Source organism: Balaenoptera ricei, chromosome 8, assembly GCF_028023285.1.
Source record: "Balaenoptera ricei isolate mBalRic1 chromosome 8, mBalRic1.hap2, whole genome shotgun sequence".
NCBI classification, from domain to species: domain Eukaryota; kingdom Metazoa; phylum Chordata; class Mammalia; order Artiodactyla; family Balaenopteridae; genus Balaenoptera; species Balaenoptera ricei.
This window is the reverse complement of record NC_082646.1, coordinates 106,928,974-106,953,590: the sequence shown is the minus strand read 5'-3', so window position 1 is coordinate 106,953,590 and position 24,617 is coordinate 106,928,974. Positions and strand designations below refer to the sequence as shown.

General features: G+C 46.6%; 1 protein-coding gene across 1 annotated transcript; it reads right to left on the bottom strand.

Moving 5' to 3' along the window:
- Positions 1-153: 153 nt before the first annotated feature.
- VPS51 (VPS51 subunit of GARP complex) lies at positions 154-24,594 on the bottom strand. Its single transcript, XM_059931957.1, has 10 exons — positions 24,324-24,594; positions 23,706-23,835; positions 4,052-4,198; positions 3,751-3,970; positions 2,927-3,644; positions 2,328-2,543; positions 1,912-2,130; positions 1,341-1,462; positions 1,162-1,249; positions 154-526 (listed from the first exon to the last, which is right to left on the bottom strand). Exons 1-10 carry the CDS (start codon positions 24,546-24,548, stop codon positions 266-268), a joined length of 2,346 nt encoding a protein of 781 aa, XP_059787940.1. The 5' UTR covers positions 24,549-24,594; the 3' UTR covers positions 154-265.
- Between the last annotated feature and the right edge of the window lie 23 nt (positions 24,595-24,617).

The following is a 24,617-nucleotide window of genomic DNA, read 5'->3' as shown; positions in this document are numbered from 1 at the left end:
GCCCCCGGCCCATCCTGGGCCCAGCAGGTCAGCCAATCGTCTCTCAGGGGCGAGACCAACAGGAACGCCTCCAAAGCCGCCTCTGTAGTCTCAGGCTCACAGCTCCACCTCCCTCCTCCCCCCCCAAGCCCCGCCCAGGCAGGCGACAAGGAGCAGGAGACAACACGTCTTTATTAGGCAGGTCTTGAGGCCCCGAGGGGAAGGGCCACCAGGGCGGGACACCAGGTCGGGACACCAGGGGATGAGCGGATTGGGGTGACCGGGCCTAGCCACGCTCACAGATGACCTCGACGACACTGGGTTCCATGGGCACTGGGTCTGGGCAGCGCAGGGCAGCTGAGGCCACCACTTCGTCCAGCAGCAGGTGCACAAGCTCCTCATCAGCCACAAAGCGCCACAGGTAGAGCTGCAAGAAGTGGCAGTCCACCTGCACCTGCTGCAGCCCGAAGCGCCCAAAGGTGCGCAGTCGCACACACTCCAGCAGTGTCTTCAGGCTGATTTTGATGATGCCGGTCAGCACCGACACCTGCAGGTAGGGACACAGGGATGCAGATCCACTACAGCAGGTGTTGGGGAGGGGTACTAGATCCCCGAGGAAGGGCACCCACGTTCTGTGCAGGGGCCAAGGAGACAGCAAAATGCCAGTAGCTGTGATGGGGTGGAAAGTCCCAGGACCCAGGTAAGAGGGAGGGACAATACAAGGTTGGCCCCATCATCTGGAGGGGAGCAGACAGGGAGGGCCCAGCAACCTGAGGCAGAGATGGGGGTCAGCATTGACATGGGGAGGGGAAAAGCTTACTAAGTTGGAGGGAGAGTATCAGGTCCCCGAGCACAGGCTGGGTTGGGGCAGGGCCCACGGTGTGACTAGGAATCCCTGGGGAGGACCCAGGGCTATGGTGGGGATAAGGACAAGGGCCAAGAGGTATACTAGATTATCACCCAGACGCGGGCTGAGGGCACACCAAGATCAGGGCAGAGGGCTATGAGATGGTGATGGTGGGGCTCTGGATGACCACTCACTCCTAGAAACATCCCTCAGAAACAGAGACTGGGGTGGGGGGGGGGAGTCAGAGTCCTAGGGCTCCCTGGGCCAATGCGGGGCTGCTTCAGCCAACCTTCCCAAGGGGCCCTGGCAAGGCAGGGTCACTGTGGACTTCGGACCTTATTGAACTCCACAGGACTGAACACGTCAATACGCTCAGAGAACAGCTTCTGGATGTTGCTCAAGAGGTTGGTGTCCATTGGGGCACTGAATGGGAGGAGACAAGCAATCAGAGCCCACCCCTGCATCCCGATCCTCCTTTTTCCATCCTCCCTGCGCCTACCCTGACCAGCCAGACCTGGGTGTGTAGCTGGGTGCATAACGGCCCTGCTGCCGAGAGCTGCTGTAAACGGAGAAGGTCCTCTTGCTAGAGTCGCTGCTCTGGGCCTTGCGGACACCCTCCTCATACAGGAGCCCCACCTGGTGGTGGAAGGAGGAACTGCAAGGAGGCCAGGGCATGGGGAACATCCAGCCCACCAGGTGCCTTGGGCAAGGGCCAAGGATGCCCTAAGTTACACACTCATTTGTTATAAGAATCACAACCGTTATAAAAACCACAGGGTAGTTAGGGCCTGTACCTAGTTGGTACCCAGTCACTATTTACAGAACCAGTGGAGTGGGGCAAAAGTGGAACATAAGAGTTGGTACTGAGGCCAAATCTTCAGGGCCAACCCTGACCTGATTTCCTGGGTGACTCTGCGCCTCACCTGCCTCCTCCTAGGTGAAATGCGGGTGAGGATGCCACCATGGCTGGAGGAAGGCCGTAGATGCAGGCACTGCCTGGCCCCTCCTGTCATGATCCTCAGAGAGCTGTTCCCCCAGCACCCCCAGCCCACATCAGAGTTCCCCTGGCCAGCCCAGGGCAGCACCTGCACGTCGATAGCTGTCGTGTCCTCCACCACCCGCTTCATGACAGCACGCACGTTCCGAGGCTCCAGGGTACTGAGCCAGTCCCGTGTCTCCACACTCTTGCGCAGCATCTGCGATATGACTAGGCCCTGCACCTTCACATAGTGGGTTAGCAGCCGCCGTGCCGTCTCCCTGGCCTCCGCACACAGTGTGCTCACGGGTGTCACTGGAGACTGGTCCTGAGCCAGGGATGCAGAGGACAGACAGGCAGTGGGTACTGGGGGCAGCTCTGCAGCCACTGCCCACCAGGAGCTGAGCACAGGTTGGGCAAGGGGCAGGCTGAGTTGGGCACAGGCAGCCCTGACCATGAGGGCACTGCCCAGCCTCCTGTGTTCCTAGCATCACCCCCCCACCCTGCTATGAGCTAGCAGTTCACCTGCACCAGAAACTGTTCATCGGTGAGGGTGAGGATGTAGGAGATGGTGGCGGTCTCGTAGTCCAGGCAGAGGCGGGAGAGCAGGAGGAGCAGGGCAGGTGGCGTGGCACCCCCCTTCTCCCCGGGGCTATCACAGAAGTTCTGAGCTGTCTGGCACATGGAGCGGATGAAGCCCACGATGAGGTTCTCACGGACACCCTGGCTGCAGAACTCGCCCTGTGAGGAGGAGCGCCCCAGATACACAGCAGGTCCAACCTCCCAGGCAGAGGCTGCTAGTGACCTTCTACTGGGACTCGAAGTGCCCTGGCCTCTCTCCAAGGGACAGTTTCACCCCGCATTCCAGAACCCCCAGCAGCTCCCCTGCTGTGGGAAGGGAGTGCAGGGGGGCAAAGCCAGCACTGGGGACCCTGCTTGCAGATGCCCTCAGAGCCTGCCCCACCCCTCCAGGCTGTGCCAGCCTTCCTCAAGGCAGCCTGAAATCACATTCAGACTGCCTGGGGCAAGGACTGTGTGCCCTGGTAGCTGCCAACCTGCATGCAAGATAAACAAAAGAATGCCCTGAAAAGGAAAGAAAAAGGATGCCCAGGGAAAGATCGTACCCGGAAGTAGGGCTTGTTGGAGAAAGACACCTCCTTGGCAGTGAAGAGGTGCACAGAGGCCAGCGAGGCCTTAATGTGGCTCAGGGTGGAGCTGGCCACGTTGGCCAGCAGCTCGGCCAGGCCGGGGCCTTCCTTCCCAGCAACTCGAGGGGCGGCCAGCGCCTGCCGCACGTCCGTCAGGCAGCCCAGGAAGGCCGACTGCAGGCCCTGCAGGTGCTGGCCCAGGCGCTCGCGGGCCACTCGCTCCACGATCCCCGTGGCGGCCTCTGCCAGCCCGGCAGCGGCCAGCAGGGCCCCGGGCGCCCGCAGGCGCCGGTGGAAGCGGTCCAGCGCCCGCACGAGCAGCGAGTTGTCACTGCCACCCTGCTCCTGAGCCAGCCGCCGCTCCACCAGCGCGAAGTAGCGGCTGCCCAGCTCCCGCGCAAAGGCTGCCAGCTTCTCGGCACCCGCCGGGCCCTGGGCCGCAAACAGCTCCTGGTAGGCCGCCGCCACCTGGCAGAGGCCCCCGACGAAGCCGCTGCCGCCGCGGTCAGTGAACTCTAGCACGTCGGGAGCCGGAGGGGAGGGCCCCAGCTCCGCCTCCAGGCTCCTCAGCTCCTCCTCCAGCCGCCCTCGGCCGTGAGCCAGGAACTCCTCGCACAGCTCCTCCGCAGGCTCGCCCAGGGCCAGCAGCAGCTCCACGCACTCGGCTTGCTCCGGGGCGCCGGAGCCGCCCTCCCTGCGGGAAGGGAGAGGGAGGTGAAGGGCAAGAAGACAGAATTCGGGGCGTGGGGGGGCAGACCCAGGAGACCAGCGGGTGTGGCATGAGGGCCCAGAGCCCACACCTGAAGCGCTGCCGTAGCTGCTGGGCCAGGCGGGCCGTGATGACCTGGCAGTCGTCCTGGATGGCGCGGAATGAGGGCAGGTGCTGGTACTGCTGCAGCACGGCCCGCGCGCGGCCTTGGTAGCGCACCGCCTGCCCGTAGGCGCCCAGCTCCACGCACTTGGTGAGGCGCGAGGGCAGCTCGAAGAGGAACTGCAGCTTTCGTAGCAGCGCGTGGACCCCTGGGGGACAGGGGGAGGTGGTGTTAGCCCCAACGCCCTGGGGGTGGCCCACTTTAGCACCAGCTCTGGGGCGGGCCGCACCTGCCAGCTTGGTGATGCGCTCGTGGCGGTCCTGCAGCGTGGCACTGATGCGCGCGCTGAAGTCCGTGATCACTGCCATGTTGGTGGCCAACCGGTCCATCTCATCCTCCATCTTCCGGAAATCGTTCTTCATCTTCCGGATGGTGTCTAGGAGGACAAGGGCGCAGGAGAGGGAAAGGAGGATGACTAGGGGTGCAGACAGAACACTCAGCTTGAGAGGTAGTCCAAATGCCCTCACACACAGGTGCCCCCTCCCCAAACGCGCCTGAGCTCACTCCTCGAGGGTCACATTGATGATTAGGTGCTTGAAAAGGACTGCAGTGGTGCTTGGTCACTATAAATGGGGGTGAGGTGTCATTATGTCAGTGCAGCAGACGTTTTCTGAGCACCCCATGTGTGCCCCTAGTCCCAGTGCAGTGGGGAGATGCCCATGAAGCCGCAGTCCTTGATCTCAGAAGATGCCCAGATCCAAAGGAGGGCACAGGGCACTTGGCAGGGACCTGCTGCTCATTCCCAAGGGCATCCTCCATGCCCAGCACCCTGCCTGCCATGGCGCAGACAGTAAATACTTGTTCAATCTTACCTCTTTCCCAGACCTCCCTAACCCTTTCACTCTGCCTTCTGGAACATGGTTGACCTTCTCTGAAGGGTTCTTTCCCTTTTGTCCTGACAGAAACCTGCCTAAGGAGGCCGTTCTTCCTTTCAACCCAGGTGCCTCAGGGCCTGGCCCCTTAACACTTCTAGATAGCTTCTACTCCTCCTCCCTTTGAGACCCCAGCTTCTTTGAAGACCATGACATCAAACTACACCCCTTCCTGTTGCCATCCCTACTGTCCTCTTTGCCACGCCCCTCAGTTCCAGATCACGGCCACACCTCCTTGTGGACATCAGCATACACAAGGATGAGCCTTTGGACATTCTTGACTCTCCGTTTGCTGACCTCCTCAACTCCATCCATCCATTCTTTTTTTTTTTTTTTTAAATAAATTTATTTATTTTATGTATTTATTTTTGGCTGCGTTGGGTCTACGTTGCTGTGCACGGGCTTTCTCTAGTTGCAGAGAGCGGGGGCTACTCTTCGTTGCAGTGTGCGGGCTTCTCATTGCAGTGGCTTCTCTTGTTGCCGAGCATGGGCTCTAGGCGCACGGGCTTCAGTAGTTGTGGCGCATGGGCTCAGTAATTGTGGCTCGCGGGCTCTACAGCGCAGGCTCAGTAGCTGTGGCGCACGGGCTTAGTTGCTCCGCGGCATGTGGGATCTTCCCAGACCAGGGATTGAACCCGTGTCCCCTGCATTAGCAGGCGGATTCCCAACCACTTCGCCACCAGAGGAGTCCCTACTCCATGCATTCTTGCATCTGCCTCATCTGTGCCACCCTCTCCCTGCCCTTGCTAAGAACTGCATCCTCTAAAACCTTAACTTCAAGCCTCACCACCTTCTGTAATTCTGATCATTCACCCTGTTGACCCCACTCTAACAATCCTTTGGCCTTTTCAGTAACTCCAGACCCAGTGGCCCTACCACTTGGTCACTGTTTGCAATACCTCTCATGGCTGCACTTCCTTCCTCACTCCTCTTAGAATCTGTGGTCCTCCACGAGCATCAGCACCCATTTGCAAGCCCCCTTGCATCTCTTGCCCCCCGGCCCCCATTATTTGTCGGCAGAACCCTACCACAGGTTAAGCCCAATTACCAACCCACTCCCTAAGAATGACAGCTGAAAATGAGCCACAAAATCATACCAACTGGCCTCCCTTTAAAGTTAGGACTTTAAGTCCCAAAGCAGCACTGCATACTGGTCAGCTGTCCTTCCAAACTTTCTAGTGAGTCTGTGTTTCCATTTTCCAAAATAACATTTTGTCCTCAGTCCTCAAAACGCCAATACGTGCCCCCATTTCTCAAATGGTGACCTTGATTCACACTTCACAGAGAAAATACAGGCAAACATCAACTCCTTCCAAACCTGCAGAGTGAATAGATCCCTGAGGGAGTCTCATCCTGTCCCACGGCTGTGATGACTTGGACATTTCTGCCTCCAGTCCTGACCAAAGCCCTGCCTAACAACTTACTTAATACCCTGATGTGAATGGCAAACAGGCACCTCAAATATGATATGTCGAAAACAGAATTTTTTTTTGAATTTTTGAATTTCATTTTATTTATTTTTATACAGCAGGTTCTTATTAGTTATGTATTTTATACATATTAGTGTATATATGTCAATCCCAATCCCCCAGTTCGTCCCACCACCACCCCTCCCCACCACTTCCCCCCTTGGTGTCCATACACAAAACAGAATTCTTGACTTTCCCCAAACCTGTCCCTCCACTAACCTTTTCCATTTTGGCTCCTGTTCATTTATTTCTTTACTTATTTTTGAAAATTAATTAATTTTATTTATTTATTTTTGGCTGCATTGGGTCTTCGTTGCTGCACGCCGGCTTTTCTCTAGTTGCGGCGAGCGGGGGTCACTCTTGGTTGTGGTGCGCAGGCCTCTCATTGCAGTGGCTTCTCTTGTTGCGGAGCACAGGCTCCAGGCATGCAGGCTTCAGTAGTTGTGGCACACGGGCTCAGTAGTTGTGGCTCACAGGCTCTAGAGCTCAGGCTCAGTAGTTGTGGCTTGCAGGCTTAGTTGCTCCATGGCATGTGGGATCTTCCCGGACCAGGGCTCGAACCTGTGTCCCCTGCATTGGCAGGCGGATTCTTAACCACTGTGCCACCAGGGAAGCCCTCCTGGCCATTTCTTAAGAGTCATCTTTGATTCTTATCTCTCCTTTACCTTACATTCAGTCCATTGGCAAGTTGCATAAGGTTTACCTCCAACATTTTCTTTCCAAGCCACCATCATCTCTTGTCCAACTACTACTAACATTTCCCAACTAATTTCCCTAATTCCACTCTGGAACTCACCATCAATATGCATAAAGGAAAGCAATGAGGATGAAGCAGAAACATATGTATTGTAGGAGACTTTAATCCACTTCTGTCAATCCATGACAGACCAAAAGGACAAAAACCAAATGAAGCTACAGAAGTCCTAAATAATATCATTAATATGGAAGACGTATTTGATTTTCATTCTTTTCAAGATTCCATAAAATACACCAAAACCTTACCACATATTAGGTCATAAAGAAAATCTCAATAAATTTACAGAAGAAAAGAAACTAAATGGTACAGAAAGCATTCCCTGATCACAATGCAATGAAATTAGAGATTAATAACAAAACTAGAAAATAAAGAGATCCCACTATTTAGAGAAAACCTCATTATTATCAACTACTGGATCAAAAAGGAAATCAAAACTGAAATTTCTGTATATGTAAAAAATAACAATGAAAACACTATAAGAACCTATAGGATATAGCTGAAGCAATGTTCAGAGGAAACCAGTCTTAAATTCTTATAGTACTAATTAGAATAAACATTCAACTCAAGAAGTTAGAAAAAGCACTACAAAAGAAACCAGAAAAAGAAAGCAGAAAAATAAAAAAGAAAGCAGAGAGAAGGAATTAATAAAGGTAAAAGCAGAAATTAATTTATTTTTTTAAATGGGAGAACTAATAAATAGATCAAAGATCAGGGTCACTGAAAAAAAATGAAAAACAAAATACATAAAATGCAAGCTACCCTAATCTTTAAATGGGGAAAAAAACATACACAAAATAAGAAATAAGGGGAGAAACAATCACAAATACACAGATATTTTAAAAATCACAAGATACAACTTAGCTCAATTCCGTGTAAAGAAATTGAAAACCTAGATGAAATGGATAATTTGCCACAAAAAAACATAATTTACCTAAATGGATTCCAGAAAAGCAAGAACACATGAACAGAGAGAATTGAGAATGTTGTCAAAGAAAGATTCTCCAGGACTTCCTTGGTGGTGCAGTGGTTAAGAATCTGCCTGCCAATGCAGGGGACACGAGTTCAAGCCCTGGTCTGGAAAGATCCCAGATGCCATGGAGCAACTAAGCCCGTGTGCCACAACTACTGAGCCTGCGCTCTAGAGCCGTGAGCCACAACTACTGAGCCCACATGCTGCAACTACTGAAGCCCGCACACCTAGAGCCCATGCTCCGCAACAAGAGAAGCCACCGCAATGAGAAGCCCGCGCACCGCAACAGAGTAGCCCCCGCTCACCGCAACTAGAGAAAGCCCACGTGCAGCAATGAAGACCCAATGCAGCCAAAAATTTAAAAATTAAAAAAAAAAAACAAAAAGAAAGATTCTCCTTCCCCCCCACACAAAGGTGCCAGAGGATGTCATGGGGGTGCTGCCATAGCTCTGAAGGACAGCTCATTCCAAAGCTCTGTGTAAGCAGTACTCAAGCAGAGAAAATTAGAAAAGCGTTCACATTAACTTTGTGGAAGAAACATAACACTGATACAAAAATGTGACAAAAATAGCTCAAAAATGAAAGTGACACATTCATATCTTATGAATTGAGATGCATAGATACATTAATTACATAAATTAAATAAATGGAGATACACATATAAATTAACAAACAGAATCCAGCAATGTATTAAAAGAATAATTGACAAATATGTCCAAATGGTTTTTATTTCAGGAATGCAAGGACAGCTCAATATGAGAGGACCTTGATAATAATTCACCACATTAAGAGATGAAAGAAAGACAATTCAACATCTATTCTTGATTTTTGTAAAAACTCTCAATAAAATATGAACAGCTGAATATTTCCCTAACCTCCAAACACCAGCATCGGGTTTAATGAGGCAATGCTAGAAGCAATTCCCACTAAAATCAGAAACATGGCAAGGAGGGTCACGATCACCACTGCTGTCTAACGTTGCTCTGGGGTACTAAGCCACCACAATTAGACTCAGGTAATATATTACAGAGATACAAAAATTGCAAAGGAGGTAAAATTATCACTATTTGCAGATGATATAATTGCATAAATTGAAAACTCTAAAAAAAAATCACTGAAAATACTACTACAAACAAAAGAGAATTTAGTAAGGTGACTGAACGTGAAATTAATATAAAAAATCTATAGAATTAAGCAACAACATTCACACATACTAATAAGAAGATACAGTAGAAAATGACCCATTTAAAATAGCAATTTTAAAAGATCAAAGTATCTAGAAATAAATTTAAGAAATGTTCAACATTTACATAAAGAAACCTTTATAAGCTAACTGAGGAACATACTAGAAGGCCTGAAGAAGTGTAAAGACATACCACATTCTTGTACAGGAAGCCCCCAAACCTAAGATGTTGATTCTCCCTAGAAATTTAACTTGATCCAGTAAAATTTTAAGAGACCCCCCTCCTTTTTTTTTTAAAGTATAATTTGATGAACAGGTGGGAAAATAAGAAGGGGGAACTAAAATTTGGAAGCGAAAAAGAGTAAGAAGTAACTAGCCTTACTAGAATTTAAAACGTGCAGTTTTATAGCTACAGTAACTTAAAGTGTGTGGCACTGGTACATGAACAATTAGAGATAAATTGAACAAAACAGAAGGTTTTTCAAAAATCCAGAAACATAAAGAAATTTACTATTATGATAAAGGTAACATTTCAAGTCAGTGCGGAAAAGATGAATTATTAAATAGTGTTGGGACAACTGGAAAGCCATTTGAAATAAAAATATAGTTGGACTCAGACCTCACACCTTATACACACACACAGAGCAGAGGGATCAAAGTTTAAATGTGATTTTAAAATGTAATCACAAAAGTACATGAAGAAAGTCAGGGAGAATTTAAAAATAATATTAGGAATGGAAAAGGTCTTGCTTAGAAACACCTCAAACTCAGAAGAGATTAGGGTTTCCCTGGTGGTGCAGTGGTTGAGAATCTGCCTGCCAATGCAGGGGACACGGGTTCGAGCCCTGGTCTGGGAAGATCCCACATGCCGTGGAGCAACTAGGCCCGTGAGCCACAATTACTGAGCCTGCACGTCTGGAGCCTGTGCTCCGCAACAAGAGAGGCCGCAATAGTGAGAGGCCCGCGCACCGCGATGAAGAGTGGCCCCCACTTGCCACAACTAGAGAAAGCCCTCACACAGAAATGAAGACCCAACATGGCCAAAGATAAATAAAATAAATAAATTAAAAAAAAAAAAAGAAGAGATTAATAAAATTGTTTGATCAACAAAAACCACCATGAGTTAAATCAAAACAAACTTTAAAAGAACTGCAAATCATACCATACAGGGCTACTTTTCCCTAATATGTGAAGAACTCTTACAAATCATTATGAAAAAGAACAATTCAGGAGTTCCTTGGAGGTCTAGTGGTTAGGACTTGGCACTTTCACTGCTGGGGCCTGGGTTCAACCCCTGGTTGGGGAACTAAGATCCCACAAACTGCGCAGCACAGTCAAAAAAAAGAAGAAGGAAACAACTCTATAGAAAAATAGGAAAAGGACATCACAGACAAGGATATCAAACAGCTCTTAAGCATACAAAGAATGTTCAACCTCACAAGAGAAATTAAATTAAAACTACACAGAGGGACTTCCCTGGTGGCACAGTGGATAAGACTCTGTGCTCCCAATGCAAGGGGCCCAGGTTCCATTCCTGATCAGGGAATTAGATCCCACATGCATGCCACAACTAAGAGTTCGCATGCCACAACTAAGAAGCCCGCATGCCGCAACTAAGGAGCTGATGAGCTGCAACTAAGGAGACTGCCTGCCGCAACTAAGGAGCCCGCCTGCCGCAACTAAGGAGCCCACGTGCAGCAACTAAGACCTGGTGCAACCAAATAAATAAATATGTAAAAAAAAATCTTATTAAAAAAAAACTACAGAGATACTACTTTTCAGATTGTCAAAGATTGAAAATTTTGGTAACTTAGTGTTGGCCAGGGTGTATGGAAAGAGCTGTTCTCCTATTTGCTGGTGGTTGTGCAAACAGGTCATTTTTTGTGGAAAAGAATATGGCAATATCTAACAGCAGTCACTTGTGAGCCTTCGCACACCCACACCTGGCCTGTGTGTGGCTCCTGGACTGTGGGAATGTTCTCTAGCAGGATTGGGGCAGCAACCCAACTTGGGCAAAGTGAGGAGAAAAACATCAATGACAATGACAATAAAAAGGAACAGACATAAAATATGCAGGGAAAAAATAGCTGAAAAAAACAAACAAAAAAAATGCACAAGAAGAACTCACAGAGCTAACACCTGCAGAACAATTAAGAGATTAAAAAAAAAATTACATGAAGAGGTAGACCAAGAATCACAAAATGAACTTCTGATGTTAGCAACACAGTCTACGGGACAAGACCATTCACCCTTCTTAGATCCCACAGAGAGGAAGGTAACTAAAAAAATAAAGTCGCATAATATGAAACATCTGTACTACTCTTTGGGGCTACTGGTTGGAGTTGCTTATATTTTTTTGGAAAATGGTGACTGGGTTGCCAATTCACAAACAATGAATTAATGGACATAGCACGGACAGTGCCTGCAGTTAAAAACTGAATAAAAGGGACTTCCCTGGTGACGCAGTGGTTAAGAATCTGCCTGCCAACACAGGGGACACAGGTTCGATCCCTGGTCTGGGAAGATCCCACATGCCTTGGAGCAACTAAGCCTGTGCACCACAACTACTGAGCCTGTGCTCAAGAGCTCTCGAGCCACAACTACGGAAGCCTGTGCGCCTAGAGCCTGTGCTCTGCAACAAGAGAAGCCACCACAATGAGAAGCCCGGACACCGCAACTAAGAGTAGCCCCCACTTGCTGCCAACTAGAGAAAGCCCAGGCACAGCAACGAAGACCCAACGCAGCCAAAAAAACAACAACAAAAAAAAAACAACTGAATAAAAGCAGAGCAAAGGCAGAAGATGGAAGCTCAGGTACCAGAAGGCTCACGGGCTGACGATCATGAAGAGGCTTGGAAGTTCATGAGGCGTTTCGTCTTCCCCCCAGTGAATTCTTGTTTTTGCTTACAAACCATCTAACCTATGACACAACCTCCTTCCAGGTCTGTCAAATGCTACCATCAGAGGAGCAGATTCGTTTTGGAGTGGGTGTTTGGGACCATGACATTTAGGTACTACATCAGAAAGGAAACTTGAATCTGACTTTCAAAGGGAAAAAAAAAATCCAAAAGCTAAGTTGTCATTAAAACAGAATAAAAGAAAACCTAGTACTGGTGGCATTGCTGTTGAATGCACAGCCACAGAGCCATTGAAATGGAAATAAAAGTTGCAGCACGGCAAAACAAAAAACATCCACACCACTGAGTAATAAAGACTACACTGTACGTCCCTGAACTCTTTCAAGCTTGCTAAGATAAGCAGTTTGCAACCAGGGCAAACTCTCCTTGGGAGGAGCGTGGGTGGTAACTGGTAGGCGGCTGGAGGGGGCCTTGTTGGTCATGCTGTTGACTGACGTGGGTGCTGACTGCGCAGAAGTGTTCCATCTGTGAAATTCCCGGCGCTGGCCACTACGACCTGTGCGCTTTTCTGGTAATCTTCAATAAAGTGTACCGTTAAAGATTGCTTTGTCTTTACCTGGGGAAAGGAATGGGAAGAGGCTTTTCACTATACAACCTTTGGGACCTTTCCAGTTTTGGAACAGATAAACGCATTATTGCATAAACAAATGCAGTGTCTAGGCCAAAGGTTGGCAAAGTATATACCCTGCGGGTCCAACCTGGCTTGATAGCTGTTTGGCTTTTTGATTTTCAACTGGGCTATAATTGACATAGCATAAAATTCAGTGGTTCTTAGTATATTTATTATATTCACAAGATTGCACAACCAATATTACTATCCAATTCAATAATATTTCATCACCCCAAAAAGAAACCTTGTATCCCTTAGTAGTCACTCCCTGTTTCTCACCTCTGTCCCTGGCAACCATTCATCTGTTTTCTGTCTCCATGGATTTGCCTATTCTGTACATTTAAAATACATGGAATTAGGGACTTCCCTGGTGGTCCAATGGTAAAGGATCTGCCTTACAATGCAGGGGAGGTGGGTTCGATCCCTGGTCAGGGAACTAAGATCCCACATGCCGTGGGGCAACTAAGCCCACGTGCCACAAACTACAGAGCCCACGTGCTCTGGAACCCACGCACCACAACTACAGAGCCCACCCGCCCTGGAGTCTGCGCACCACAACTAGAGAAGAGAAAAGTCGCACGCCACAACTAGAGAGAAGCCCACGCACCATAAGGAAGAGCCCGCACGCCATGACGAAAAATCGTGCACGCCTCAACAAAAATCCCACATGCCACAACTAAGACCCGACGAAGTCAAAAATAAGTTAAATAAATAAATAATAATACCAAAAAATAAAATAAATGGAATTACATACAGTATGCGGCCTTTTGTGTCTGGCTTCTTTCACTTAGCATGTTTTCAAGGCTCATCTAAGTTGTAGCATGTATCGGTACATCATACTTTTTTTTTTTTTTTTTTAAAGAGATATGCTCCCTGTACATTCACAGTAATTATTCTGGAATCTAGTCTTTTGTTTTCATATTCCTGGGGGATATTTTTCTTTTTTCTTTTTTTTTTTAATAATTTTTATTTATTTATTTATTTACGGCTGTGTTGGGTCTTCGTTTCTGTGCGAGGGCCCTCGCTTGTTGCGGCAAGTGGGGGCCACTCTTCATCGCGGTGCGCGGGCCTCTCACTATCGCGGCCTCTCTTGTTGTGGAGCACAGGCTCCAGACGTGCAAGCTCAGCAGTTGTGGCTCACGGGCCCAGCCGCTCCGCGGCATGTGGGATCCTCCCAGACCAGGGCTCGAACCCGTGTCCCCTGCACTGGCAGGCAGACTCTCAACCACTGCGCCACCAGGGAAGCCCACATCATAGTTTTTTATGGCAGAATAATATTTCCTTGTATGGATAGACCACACCTGTTTTCCATTCATCAATTGGTGGCCATTTGGACTACTTTCACTCTTTGGCTGTTATGAATAAAGCTGCTATGAACAATTGTGTATGTGTTTTTGTAAACATATGTTTTCAGTTCTCTTTGGTATATTCCTAGGAGTGGAACTGCTGGGCCTCATGATAACTCCATGCTTAGCCTTTTGAAGAATGGCCAAACTGTTTTCGGGTACACCATTTTGCATTCCCACCAGGAATGTAGAGGGTTCCAAATCCTCCACATCTTCACCAACATTTGTTTTATTCCATTTTCTGGAAAACCTAGTGGGTGTGCAGTGGTATCTCATTGTGGTTTTGATTTGCATTTCCCTAATAACTAATGATGTTGAGCACCTCTACATGTGCTAGTTGGTCATCTGTATATCTTCTTTGGAGAAATGTCTATTCAAATTTTTTGCCCATTTTAAAAAAAATTTATTTATTTTATTTATTTATTTTCGGCTGCATTGAGTCTTCATTGCTGCGTGCGGGCTTTCTCTAGTTGCGGTGAGTGGGGACTACTCTTTGTTGTGGTGCACAGGCTTCTCATTGCGGTGGCTTCTCTTGTTGCGAAGCACGGGCTCTAGGCGCGTGGGCTTCAGTAGTTGTAGCATGTGGGCTCAGTAGTTGCGGCTCGCGGGCTCTAGAGCGCAGGCTCAGTGGTTGTGGTGCATGGGCTTAGTTGCTCTGAGGCATGTGGGATCTTCCCAGACCAGGGCTCGAACCCATGTCCCCTGCATTGGCAGGCAGACTCTTAACAACTGCGCCACCAGGGAAGCCCATGCCCATTTTTAAACAGGGTTATTTGTCTTTTTAGTGCTGACTTAATCAAAGTTCTTTACATATTCTGGACATTAGACCCTTATTAGCTATATGATTTGCAAATATTTTCTCCCGTTCTGTGAACTGTCCTTTCACTTTCTCTATAGTGTCCTTTGAAGCACAAGATTTTAATTTTGATTAAGTTCAATTTATCCGATTTTTTTCCTTTGATTACTTGTGCTTTTGGTGTCTATAAAGTAAAAACCCACTCCTGTGTGTCTCTACTCTCAACACTACTTCACATCCTTCACCAGATGTGTGGGTTTTCCACTTATCAAGGAATTCTGTGACATCAGCTGGGCATCCTATGACTTAACTTAATTCTGACACCATCTAACTTAATTCTGACACCATCTACCGGGAGTTAGCATCAGATCTCATAGGTTAAGGACTCAGTCCCACAAAACTATCCTCCCTCACTTTAGATTTCAATCACAAGTCCAGGCTGTCAGCTATGATTCTGACTGATTGGCTCTAAATTGGAGGTTCCCATGACCCCCTCCTCAGGTTCAATTAATTTGTTAGAGCAGCTCAGCAAACTCAGGGAAACAGTTTACTTACTAGATTACTGGTTTATTACAAAAGGAAACAACTCAGGAACAGCTAGATGGGAGAGATGTATAGGGCAAGGTATGTGGGAAGGGGTATAGAGTTTCCATGTCCTCTCTGGGCATGCTACTTTCCCAACACCTCCACATGGTTCACCAACCCATCCTTTTGGGTGTTTATGGAGACTTCACTACATAGACATAATTGATTAAACCATGAGCCATTGGTGACTGAATTCAATCCCCAGCCCCTCTCCCCTTCCTGGAGGTCTGGGGGGTGGGGCTGAAAGTTCCAACCCTCTAATCACATGGTTGGTTCTGCTGGCAACCTGCCCCCATCCTTGGGTTATCTAGGAGTTTTCCAAAGATCACCTCATTAACGTAAACTCAGGTGTGGTTGAAAAGGGCTTGTTATATAAATACCAAAAGACATCCATGTCACTTTATTTCACTAGAGCTATTTCAGCAACTGGGAACAAAACTAAATGTTGTTAACAAGGCTCTTATATAGGAAATTACAAGGGGTTAGGAGCTATGCCAGGGATGGTGGACAAAGACCAAATGTATATTTCTTATTATAAATCACAAATCACAGTGTCATATCTAACAAACTCTTGTCTAATCCAAGGACATGAAGATTTACACCCATGTTTTCTTCTAAGAGTGTTTAGTTTTAGCTGTTATATTTAGGTCTATGATCCATTTTGAGTCAATTTTTGTATAGCGTGTGAGGTAGGGATCCAATTTCAATCTTTTGATATGGCTATCCAGGTATCCCAACCATGTGTTGAAAAACCTATTCTCTCTGTTGAATAACTGTGGCACCCTTATAAAAAAATTAACTGACCACAGATGTACAGGTTTATTTATGGACTCAATTCTACTCAATTGACAGAAGCCTACAGGCTGTTATGTGGGGCCAGATATTGGTGAGAAAATGGCAGCCTTCACGAGGGCTCACGCCAGTAAGAACTGCCACTGCCAGTGTCCTTGTCCCTACAGTGAGCCAAAGCCGGCTCCCACCTTAGCAGGAGACCCTCCAATACTAGCAAGTGTCAAAGCACTGTTACCTGCCCCAGCCATATTCCAATTCCTGATCCACAAGTCTCTCTTCTGCAATAGAAAGGTTTTATACCATAAAGTCATCGACTGCCACCTCTTCACTCCCAGCCACAACTAATGGGACTAGAGGGCAAAATCTGACCTATCATCTAGCCACCTCACTGTCACCTGACATTAAAGAAATAAAGACACAGACACAGGAGAAGGCCATGTGGAGACAGAGGCAGAGATTAGAGTGGTGCAACTGCAAGAAATGTTTGAAGTCAACCAGAACCTGGAAGAGGCATGAAAGATTCTCCCCTACAGCCTTTGAAGGGAGTGCAGCCCTGCTGACAACTTGATTTTGAACTTCTGGCCTCCAGAACTATGAGACCATAATTTGTTATTTTTTTTTAATTTTCTGTTATTTTAAGCCACCAAAATTGTGACAGTTTGTTATAGCAACCATAGGACACTCACACAAATACTAAGGATTTTTTTCCCCTGTAGGAAGTGAGTGGCAGGGGTTTTCATTAAATATGTTTTGACTATATAAACCTTGCCTCTATTTTCTTAAATATAATATTGTGGATGTAATTTAGACTGTTTTCTTAACTCTGGATAAACTTTATAAACTTTTTGCAAAGATAATGATTTGCCAGTGACTGTAGATGTTGATAGAGCTGTTGGTTCCTACACCAAGTGGTCCCAACACCAAGTGGTCCCAGGTTATTAGATTTTCTTGAATTATTATTTCTCCTTTATGGCAGTATTTTTTTAGTCTATTTGTCTACTCTCTGATTGTTATGATTTTATTTTAGTCTATTTGTCTACTCTCTGATTGTTATGATTTTATTTTTCACTGGTTAAACAATAGTCTAACATAAAAATTATTCATTTAGGGATTTATTTATTACGTATAATGTTTGTCTTTTATAGAAATGCAGTTCTTTCAAAAGCTACTACAGGTACTAGAACAAAAAAATCTGACTTTTTAAAGTTATTTTTGGACTTGTTTTTGACTTGTTTGAAACAAGGCATTAAACATTATGTCTTATCTATAAAATTTTGACCAAGTTATTTAGCATCTCATTACCTCAGTTTCCCTATCTGTAAAATGGAGATATAGTTAACTACTTCATAGATGTGTAAGAATTAAATTAATTAATATATGTAAGCAGTTTGATCAGTGTAGTTTTATATTAAACACTCAATAAATATTGCCTAGTATTAACCAGTTAAACTTGCTATTATATATAATTATTAATAAATTAGTTTTACTTGTAAAGATCTGCTAATAATGAACTCTCTTGGTTTTTACTTATCTGCGAATGTCTTAATTTCTTTCTTTTTTTAAAAAATATTTATTTATTGTTAGTTAGTTAGTTAGTTGCACCGGGTCTTAGTTGCAGCACGTGGGCTCCTTAGTTGCGGCAGGTGGGCTCCTAAGTTGCGGCTTCAAGGCTCCTTTAGTTGCGGCTCACCAGCTCCTTTGTTGAGGCACATGGGCTCCTTAGTTGTGGCATGCAAACTCTTAGTTGTGGCATGCATGTGGGATCTAGTTCCCTGACCAGGGATCGAACCGGGGCCCCCTGTATTGGGAGCGCAGAGTCTTATCCACTGTGCCACCAAGGAAGTCCCTCTCTTTCTTTTTTACCGGATATTTTTACTGGGTATAGAATTCTTGGTTGACATTTTTTTCATTCAGCACTTTGAAATGTGAATCCACTGTCTTCTGACCTCCACGGTTTCTGACGGGAAATCAGCTGTTAATCTTATTGAGTATCACTTGTATGTGATGAGTCACTTTTCTCTTGATGCTTTCAAGTTTCTGTCTGTCTTTTTTTTTTTTTGACAGTTTCAATGTGATATGCCTAGGTGTGAATCTTCCTGCATTTATCCCACTTGGAGATTGCTGTGCTTCTTGGATGTGTAGATTAATGTTTTTCAGTAAATTTGGGTAGGTTTGGGCCATTATTTCTTCATATATTCCTTCTGCTATTTTCTCTCTCCTCTCACTCTTCCCATTATGCATATGTGGGTACACTTGGTGTCCCACATGTCTCTAAGGCTCTGTTCAATTTTCTTCATCCTTTTTTCTTTCTATTCCTCACACTGAATAATTTCAACTGACCTATCTTGAAGTTTGCTGATTCTTTCTCTGCTTGTTCAAATCTGTTATAGAGACCCTCTAGTGAATTTCTCATTTTCATTGCGGTACTTCATCATTTCTAGTTGGTTCTTTTGTTAAATAATTTCTTCTCTTTGATATTCTGTATTTGGTGAAACATTCTTATGCCTTCCTTTAGTTCTTTAGATACAGCTTCCTGTAGGTCTTTGAACATATTTAAAATAGTGGATTTAAATCTTTACATTGTAAATTCAACGTCTGGGCTCCTTCAGGGACAGTTTCTACTGCTTTTTCTTGTGTATGGGTCAGATTTTCTACTTTATTTGCATGTCTCATAAATTTTTATTGAAAAAACAGACATGTTAGATAATACTGATATAACATGGCAACTCTAGAAATCAGATCCTCTCTCCTCCCCAGGGTTTGTTGTTGCTGCTTGTTGCTATTGTTTGTCTAATTATTTTTCAGAGTTACTAAACCTGTACTAATTAGTTTCTGAACCAACTCTGTAAAGTTTATATTCTTTGTTGTGTATAGCCACTGAAACCTTTACTTGGTTAGCTTAGTGATTAGCTAAGGACTGGACAAGGATCTCCTTAAATATCTAGAACTAATACATCTCCTAGTATTTACTGAGAAGCTGTGTGTGTGTGTGTGTGTGTGTGTGTGTGTGTTGGGGCATACCTTAAACACTGAGCCAGGAGGTTTACAACTCTCCCTTAACCTTCACTTCCTGCTTGCACTGAGCCTGAAGTAAGCCGGAAGTGAGAGCTTAGGACTTTCTCAGGTCTTTCTTTCTTTCTTTTCTTTTTTTTTTTTCAATAAATTTATTTTATTTATTTATTTTTGGCTGTGTTGGGTCTTCATTGCTGTGCACAGGCTTTCTCTAGTTGCAGCGAGTGGGAGCTACTCTTTGTTGTGGTGCGCGGGCTTCTCATTGAGGTGGCTTCTCTTTGTTGCTGAGCACAGGCTCCAGGGTGTGCGGGCACAGTAGCTGTGGCTCGCAGGCTCTAGAGCGCAGGCTCAGTAGTTGGGGTACACTGGCTTAGCTGCTCCGTGGCATGTGGGATCTTCCCAGACCAGGGCTCGAACCCGTGTCCCCTGCACTGGCAGGTGTTTTTTTTTTTTTTTTGGCTGTGTTGGGTCTTTGTTGCTGTATGCAGGCTTTTCTCTGGTTGTGGCGAGCGGGGGCTACTCTTCGTTGCGGTGCACAGGCTTCTCATTGTGGTGGCTTTTCTTGTTGGGAGCACGGGCTCTAGGCATGTGGGCTTCAGTAGTGGTGGCATGCGGGCTCAGTAGTTGTGGCTCGTGGGCTCTAGAGTGCAGGCTCAGTAGTTGTGGCACACGGGCTTAGTTGCTCTGCAGCATGTGGGATCTTCCTGGATCAGGGCTCAAACCTGTGTCTCCTGCATTGGCAGGCGGATTCTTAACCACCGCGCTGCCAGGGAAGCCCTGACAGGTGGATTCTTAACCACTGCGCCACCAGGGAAGTCCCTCAGGTCTTTCTTAAGTATGTGTACTACCCTACACATTTGTGGCCTTCAAGATTCCTAATAATGTGTCAGAGCTTGTCAAAGCCCCTAGGGACATCTCATTCCTCAGCTTTTCCTTTTAAGCTTTTGGGTTAGTACTACTGTTTGCCCAAGTGTTATCTATCACTTCAGACAGACACAACATTTGCCTGTAATTGTTTTTGACAAACAACTCTGGTGAGAGACTTTTAGCACTGGGTGACCTCCAGGTCAAGACAAACCTATGAGGTGGACTGTTTTAGGAAACCACCAGACAGGTTAAATAATGACAATTCTTTGGGCATGAGGCTTTGAAAGAACTCCAGCTTTGTTCTGCTCCCTCTACTATTAGGAGTATGGGCTATTTTTCAAGGCTACTGCTAAGCTGGAGAGGAAATGGTGGGGCTAGGACAAGCTAAAATACCATAGGATTCATTATTTTTACCACGATTCAGCTCTTTTTTTTGAATAAATGCTCCTCTGATTGCTGCACACCTTTGGTTACTTTCCAGAGTTCTAAGAAAGCTTATTCTAACCACTGTGGCCAGTTTTAGGGTTGCTTTTATGGAGGGGATATTTTCAAATGCACTTACTCCACTATTTTTGCTGATGTCACTCTGGATGCCAGGGCTGTTTTTGTAAATGAGTTTTGCTGGAATACAGCCATGCTCATTCATTTATACTGTCTGTAGTTGCTTTCATGATAATGGCAGAGATGAGTAGTTGTGACAGAAACCAGATGGCCCACAAACCCTAAAATATTTACTTTTTGGTCTTTTCAGAAAAACCTAAAAAAAAAGAAGAAAAGAAAAGAAAAGAAAAACCTCACCACCCCTGTTGTATATCCTATGCAGTCAGACCTCGCTCCCTTCACCCCCACACTCTTGCTTTCCCTGCTCTGGTCGTAGAGTTTCCAGGGCCTTTGCACAAGTTGTTTCCTCAGCCTGGGCCACTCTGCCCTCAAATCCTCCCATCGTCAACTTTTCATCATTCACCTTAACTGTGACTCTTTAGAAAAGCCTTTCTCTGCCACTCTCTCTATATCAGTCCCAACCACCCACTCTCTAATATATTATCCTGTTTCATTTTCTCCAGAGCTCTTGTTGAAGTGAACTGATCTAATTTTCTTTCTTCATTATCTGTCTCTTTCTCTAGAACGTATGTTCTGTGACAGCTGAGAAACTGTCTTATTTACTGCTATATCCCTGGTGCCTAGAATAGTACTTGGCATACAGGCAAATATTTGACAAGCGATTGAATAAATGAATGAATCAGCTGAATTAACGTATATTCATACTGACACCACTCTCCCTCTATGACCACTCCTGTCTCCATCGCAGGCTCACCCTCCTCCTCCCCATGGCCATCAAACGGAGGCGTTCCTCCAAGCTCTGTCCTGGGCTCTCTCCTTTTCTCAGGCTCTATCCCATTCTGGAGCAACCCTGCCCACACTTCCCTTTAAACTCTCCTCCTCTTCACAGCTGCCTCCAAGGCTTATTCCTCCAGCTCAGATCTCTCTTCTGAGCTCCAGAGCCACATATGCATCTGCCTTCTTGTTAGCTCCTTATGCACAGCTCCAAAACCTCAAAACCTAGCTCCCTTAGCCTCAGAGGTATGAGTTCTCACCACTAGGTAAAGGTTCCCCACTTCTAGCATGAGTCAGAAGGCTACTCCTTAGAGATACTCTGAGGAAAGAAGAGGTGGATTGGACTAGACCCCCTCAAGCTTCCTTCCATACTGAGGTGCTGTGATTATCTGACATGGATCTCTAGAGTTCTTATGATTAAGACCAAAATCCTTCTTATTTTGTCTACAAAGGCCTTCATGATCTGGCCCCACAGGCTCATCCAGGTTTATTTCATGCCTTGCTCTCCTTAAAAAAACAAAACAAAACCAAGCCTAGCTCATTATGTTCCTTTTCCTACACCTGATCTTCTTGCAGTTTCTTGGGTACCATATCCACCATCCAGTGTTCAAGTTGAAACTTGGGTCATTCTGTACACCCAAAGCTCCTCAACACCATGTCCTGTCAATGCTGCCCCCTAACACTTCTTAATTTACTCCTCAGTGTCCATCTCTACCATTATCATCCTGGTGTTAGCGCCCAGAATCTCTGATCTGGACTACTGAAATGGCCTCACTCCAGCCACCTCTCCAATCTATTCCTTTCAATGTAGGTAGGGACAAGAGGGATCTTTTCAAAACACAAATCACATCACTCATTTGTCTAAACACTTTGATTAGCTAAGTACTCTTTAGATAAATGGAAAATTCCTTAATGCATTCTGAAAGGTCTCCAGTTAAACTCTACCACACCTATCCGCCTGACTGGCTCTGCCCACAGTCTGCTTTCCCTCCTGCTACAGTAGATGAGCTCTTGACCTTCTGTTAAGGCCAGCCTCTCCAATGTGCACTGCTCAATCCCCTCCCTCTTTCCTGAGGACTTTGCTTCTGCAGTTTTTCCCTCTCTTGCACCACTGATGAGCACTCCATGAGCTAATGTATTGGTCAAGCTTATCAATTCCATTTCTTGGAATGCCTTCTTCATTTATCTTCTAAGACACCCATGGTCTGGGTTGTTCTCAAACTTTCCCAAATGTTTGTTTCTTTGAGAAAGAAGATTTGTGAGATTTTCCTTCTTTTCATGACTTCTGAAATGTTAGGATGCCCCAGGCTTCTGTCCTCAGACCTCTTCTTTCTGTACACTCCCCCCAGGAGATCTCATCTTGTTCCATGTACCTCAAGTTCCAGCCTTCTCTGAATTCCAGATCCCTCAACTAACAAATTTTTAAGAATATTGAGCCATTCTACTTTTCCACGGTTACCACCCTGGTCCATACAACCAGCATCTTGCCTGGACTGTTATAATAGCCTCCTAATGGGTGTCTCTGCCATCCTTGCCTCCCTATAGTCCACTCTCAACAAAGTGGACAGAGGGGTCCTTTTAAAACAACAGTCAGGTCACCCCATTCTTCTGTTCATTTCATTTCACTCAGAGTACAGACATTCCCATAGACTGCAGGTAGACCTGCAGGATCTGCCTCTAGGACTAAGTACATGTCGGTCCCAAAAATCTGAACAGTGCATTTCACCAACACAGGACAGAAGCTAGTGTGGATGATACTGAACATTGTCTAGTACCATCTTGAATAGAGAATAAAGAGGACAGAAGGGAAAAAAAAACACCTTTATATGACGTTTGTCCCTTAATGTCATACATTTTCTCTATCTCTGCTTCATTTAAAAAGAGAGAAAGGAAGGGGAGAAGGGGGAAGGGGAAAGGGGAAAAGGGGAAAGGGGAAGGAAGGAAGGAAAGAAGGAGAGAGAAAGGAAGAAAAGAAAGAAAAAAAAAAAGAGAGAGTGAAAGAGAGAGAGAGAAGCCCATTCTCGAGATAGACCTGAACCAGAGAAGAAAGCTACCACTAACGAGAGAAACTAACCATTACTGAGGCATCCTTAGTGTCAGAGATTCTAAGTGCTTCAGGTAAATTCATTTCTTTTTAAAATTTCATTTTGTCCTTTTCTCCCCTTTGGTCCTCAAAACAACCCTCTGAGAACACTTATCACCTCAGTAGTCATCAAACCATGAAAGCTCTGAGAGAGAAAGATGAGAGTGGATTAGTGTCAGGGCAGGACTAGAATCTGGGTCTGCTCTGTCTAAATCCTCTGCTGGCTTCCCCAACACAGGAGAAACTGGCGGATGTGGGACTGTGAGGAGTGCTCCCCAGTAGGAATCACCTGTGGCTGAGATGAACTTGTTGTAGTTCTCATAGACCAGGGTCTGCATGTCGCTGTCTAGAGCCCGGATCTGCCGCACCATGTCCGTCTCACTGTCCATCAGCTGGGCCAGTGGGCACTCTCTTCGCAGCTGGAGGAAATTAGGTGGTTAGTATCCAGGACAGGGGGCACTCATGTCCCCCAGCCTTGCCCCTAACTGGTAGGCTTTTGGTGCAAGAAAACCCTGATCCCACCCCTGTCAGGAATCTCAGACAAAGAACCTATAAGTGGCATAGCTCAGGAGTTACCAGGTCAGACCCTATTTGGGGTTTGTCGGCATTTGAAATCCTCAGATTCAACCAAGGCCCAGTCCTATGCCTGTCAGCGCCTGGGCCACGCCCCCTACAGCGGGTCTATCAGAACATCAGCCCAGGAGACCTCAGACTTCGCACCATCTCAGGCCAGTCCAAGTCTGCCCACGACCCCTTATCTTCCAGCTCTGCCCCTATTGCCCGGCCCAGGGTCATCCTGCTTTTACGAACCCCTCTTCCCTCGCCCCACCCTCCCCCCCAACAAAGTCGCAGGCGTGATGTGGGGTACAATATATCGGGGGCCTGTTCCCCCTCCCTATACACACACCTTGTCCAGATACACTTCCGGGTCGAAGTGCGCCCCATTAAGATCTATAGGGTCCAAGGGGTCCGGCCCCGCGGGGCGCCCCGCCGCCTCCACCTCCGAGAGGCCGTAGTAAAGCTTCAGCATCCCGTGCGCCTTCCGCCGACGCTCCGGAGCCTCCGCTTCGGGTCCCTCTGGGGAGTCCCCAGGTCCAGAGCCCGGGCCACGTCCTGCGGCTGCCGCCGCCATGGCTCCAAGTGCCGCCCACGGGCGTGAGGCTGGGCAGGGGCTAGGGAGGAGGTACTTCCGGGAGCCATA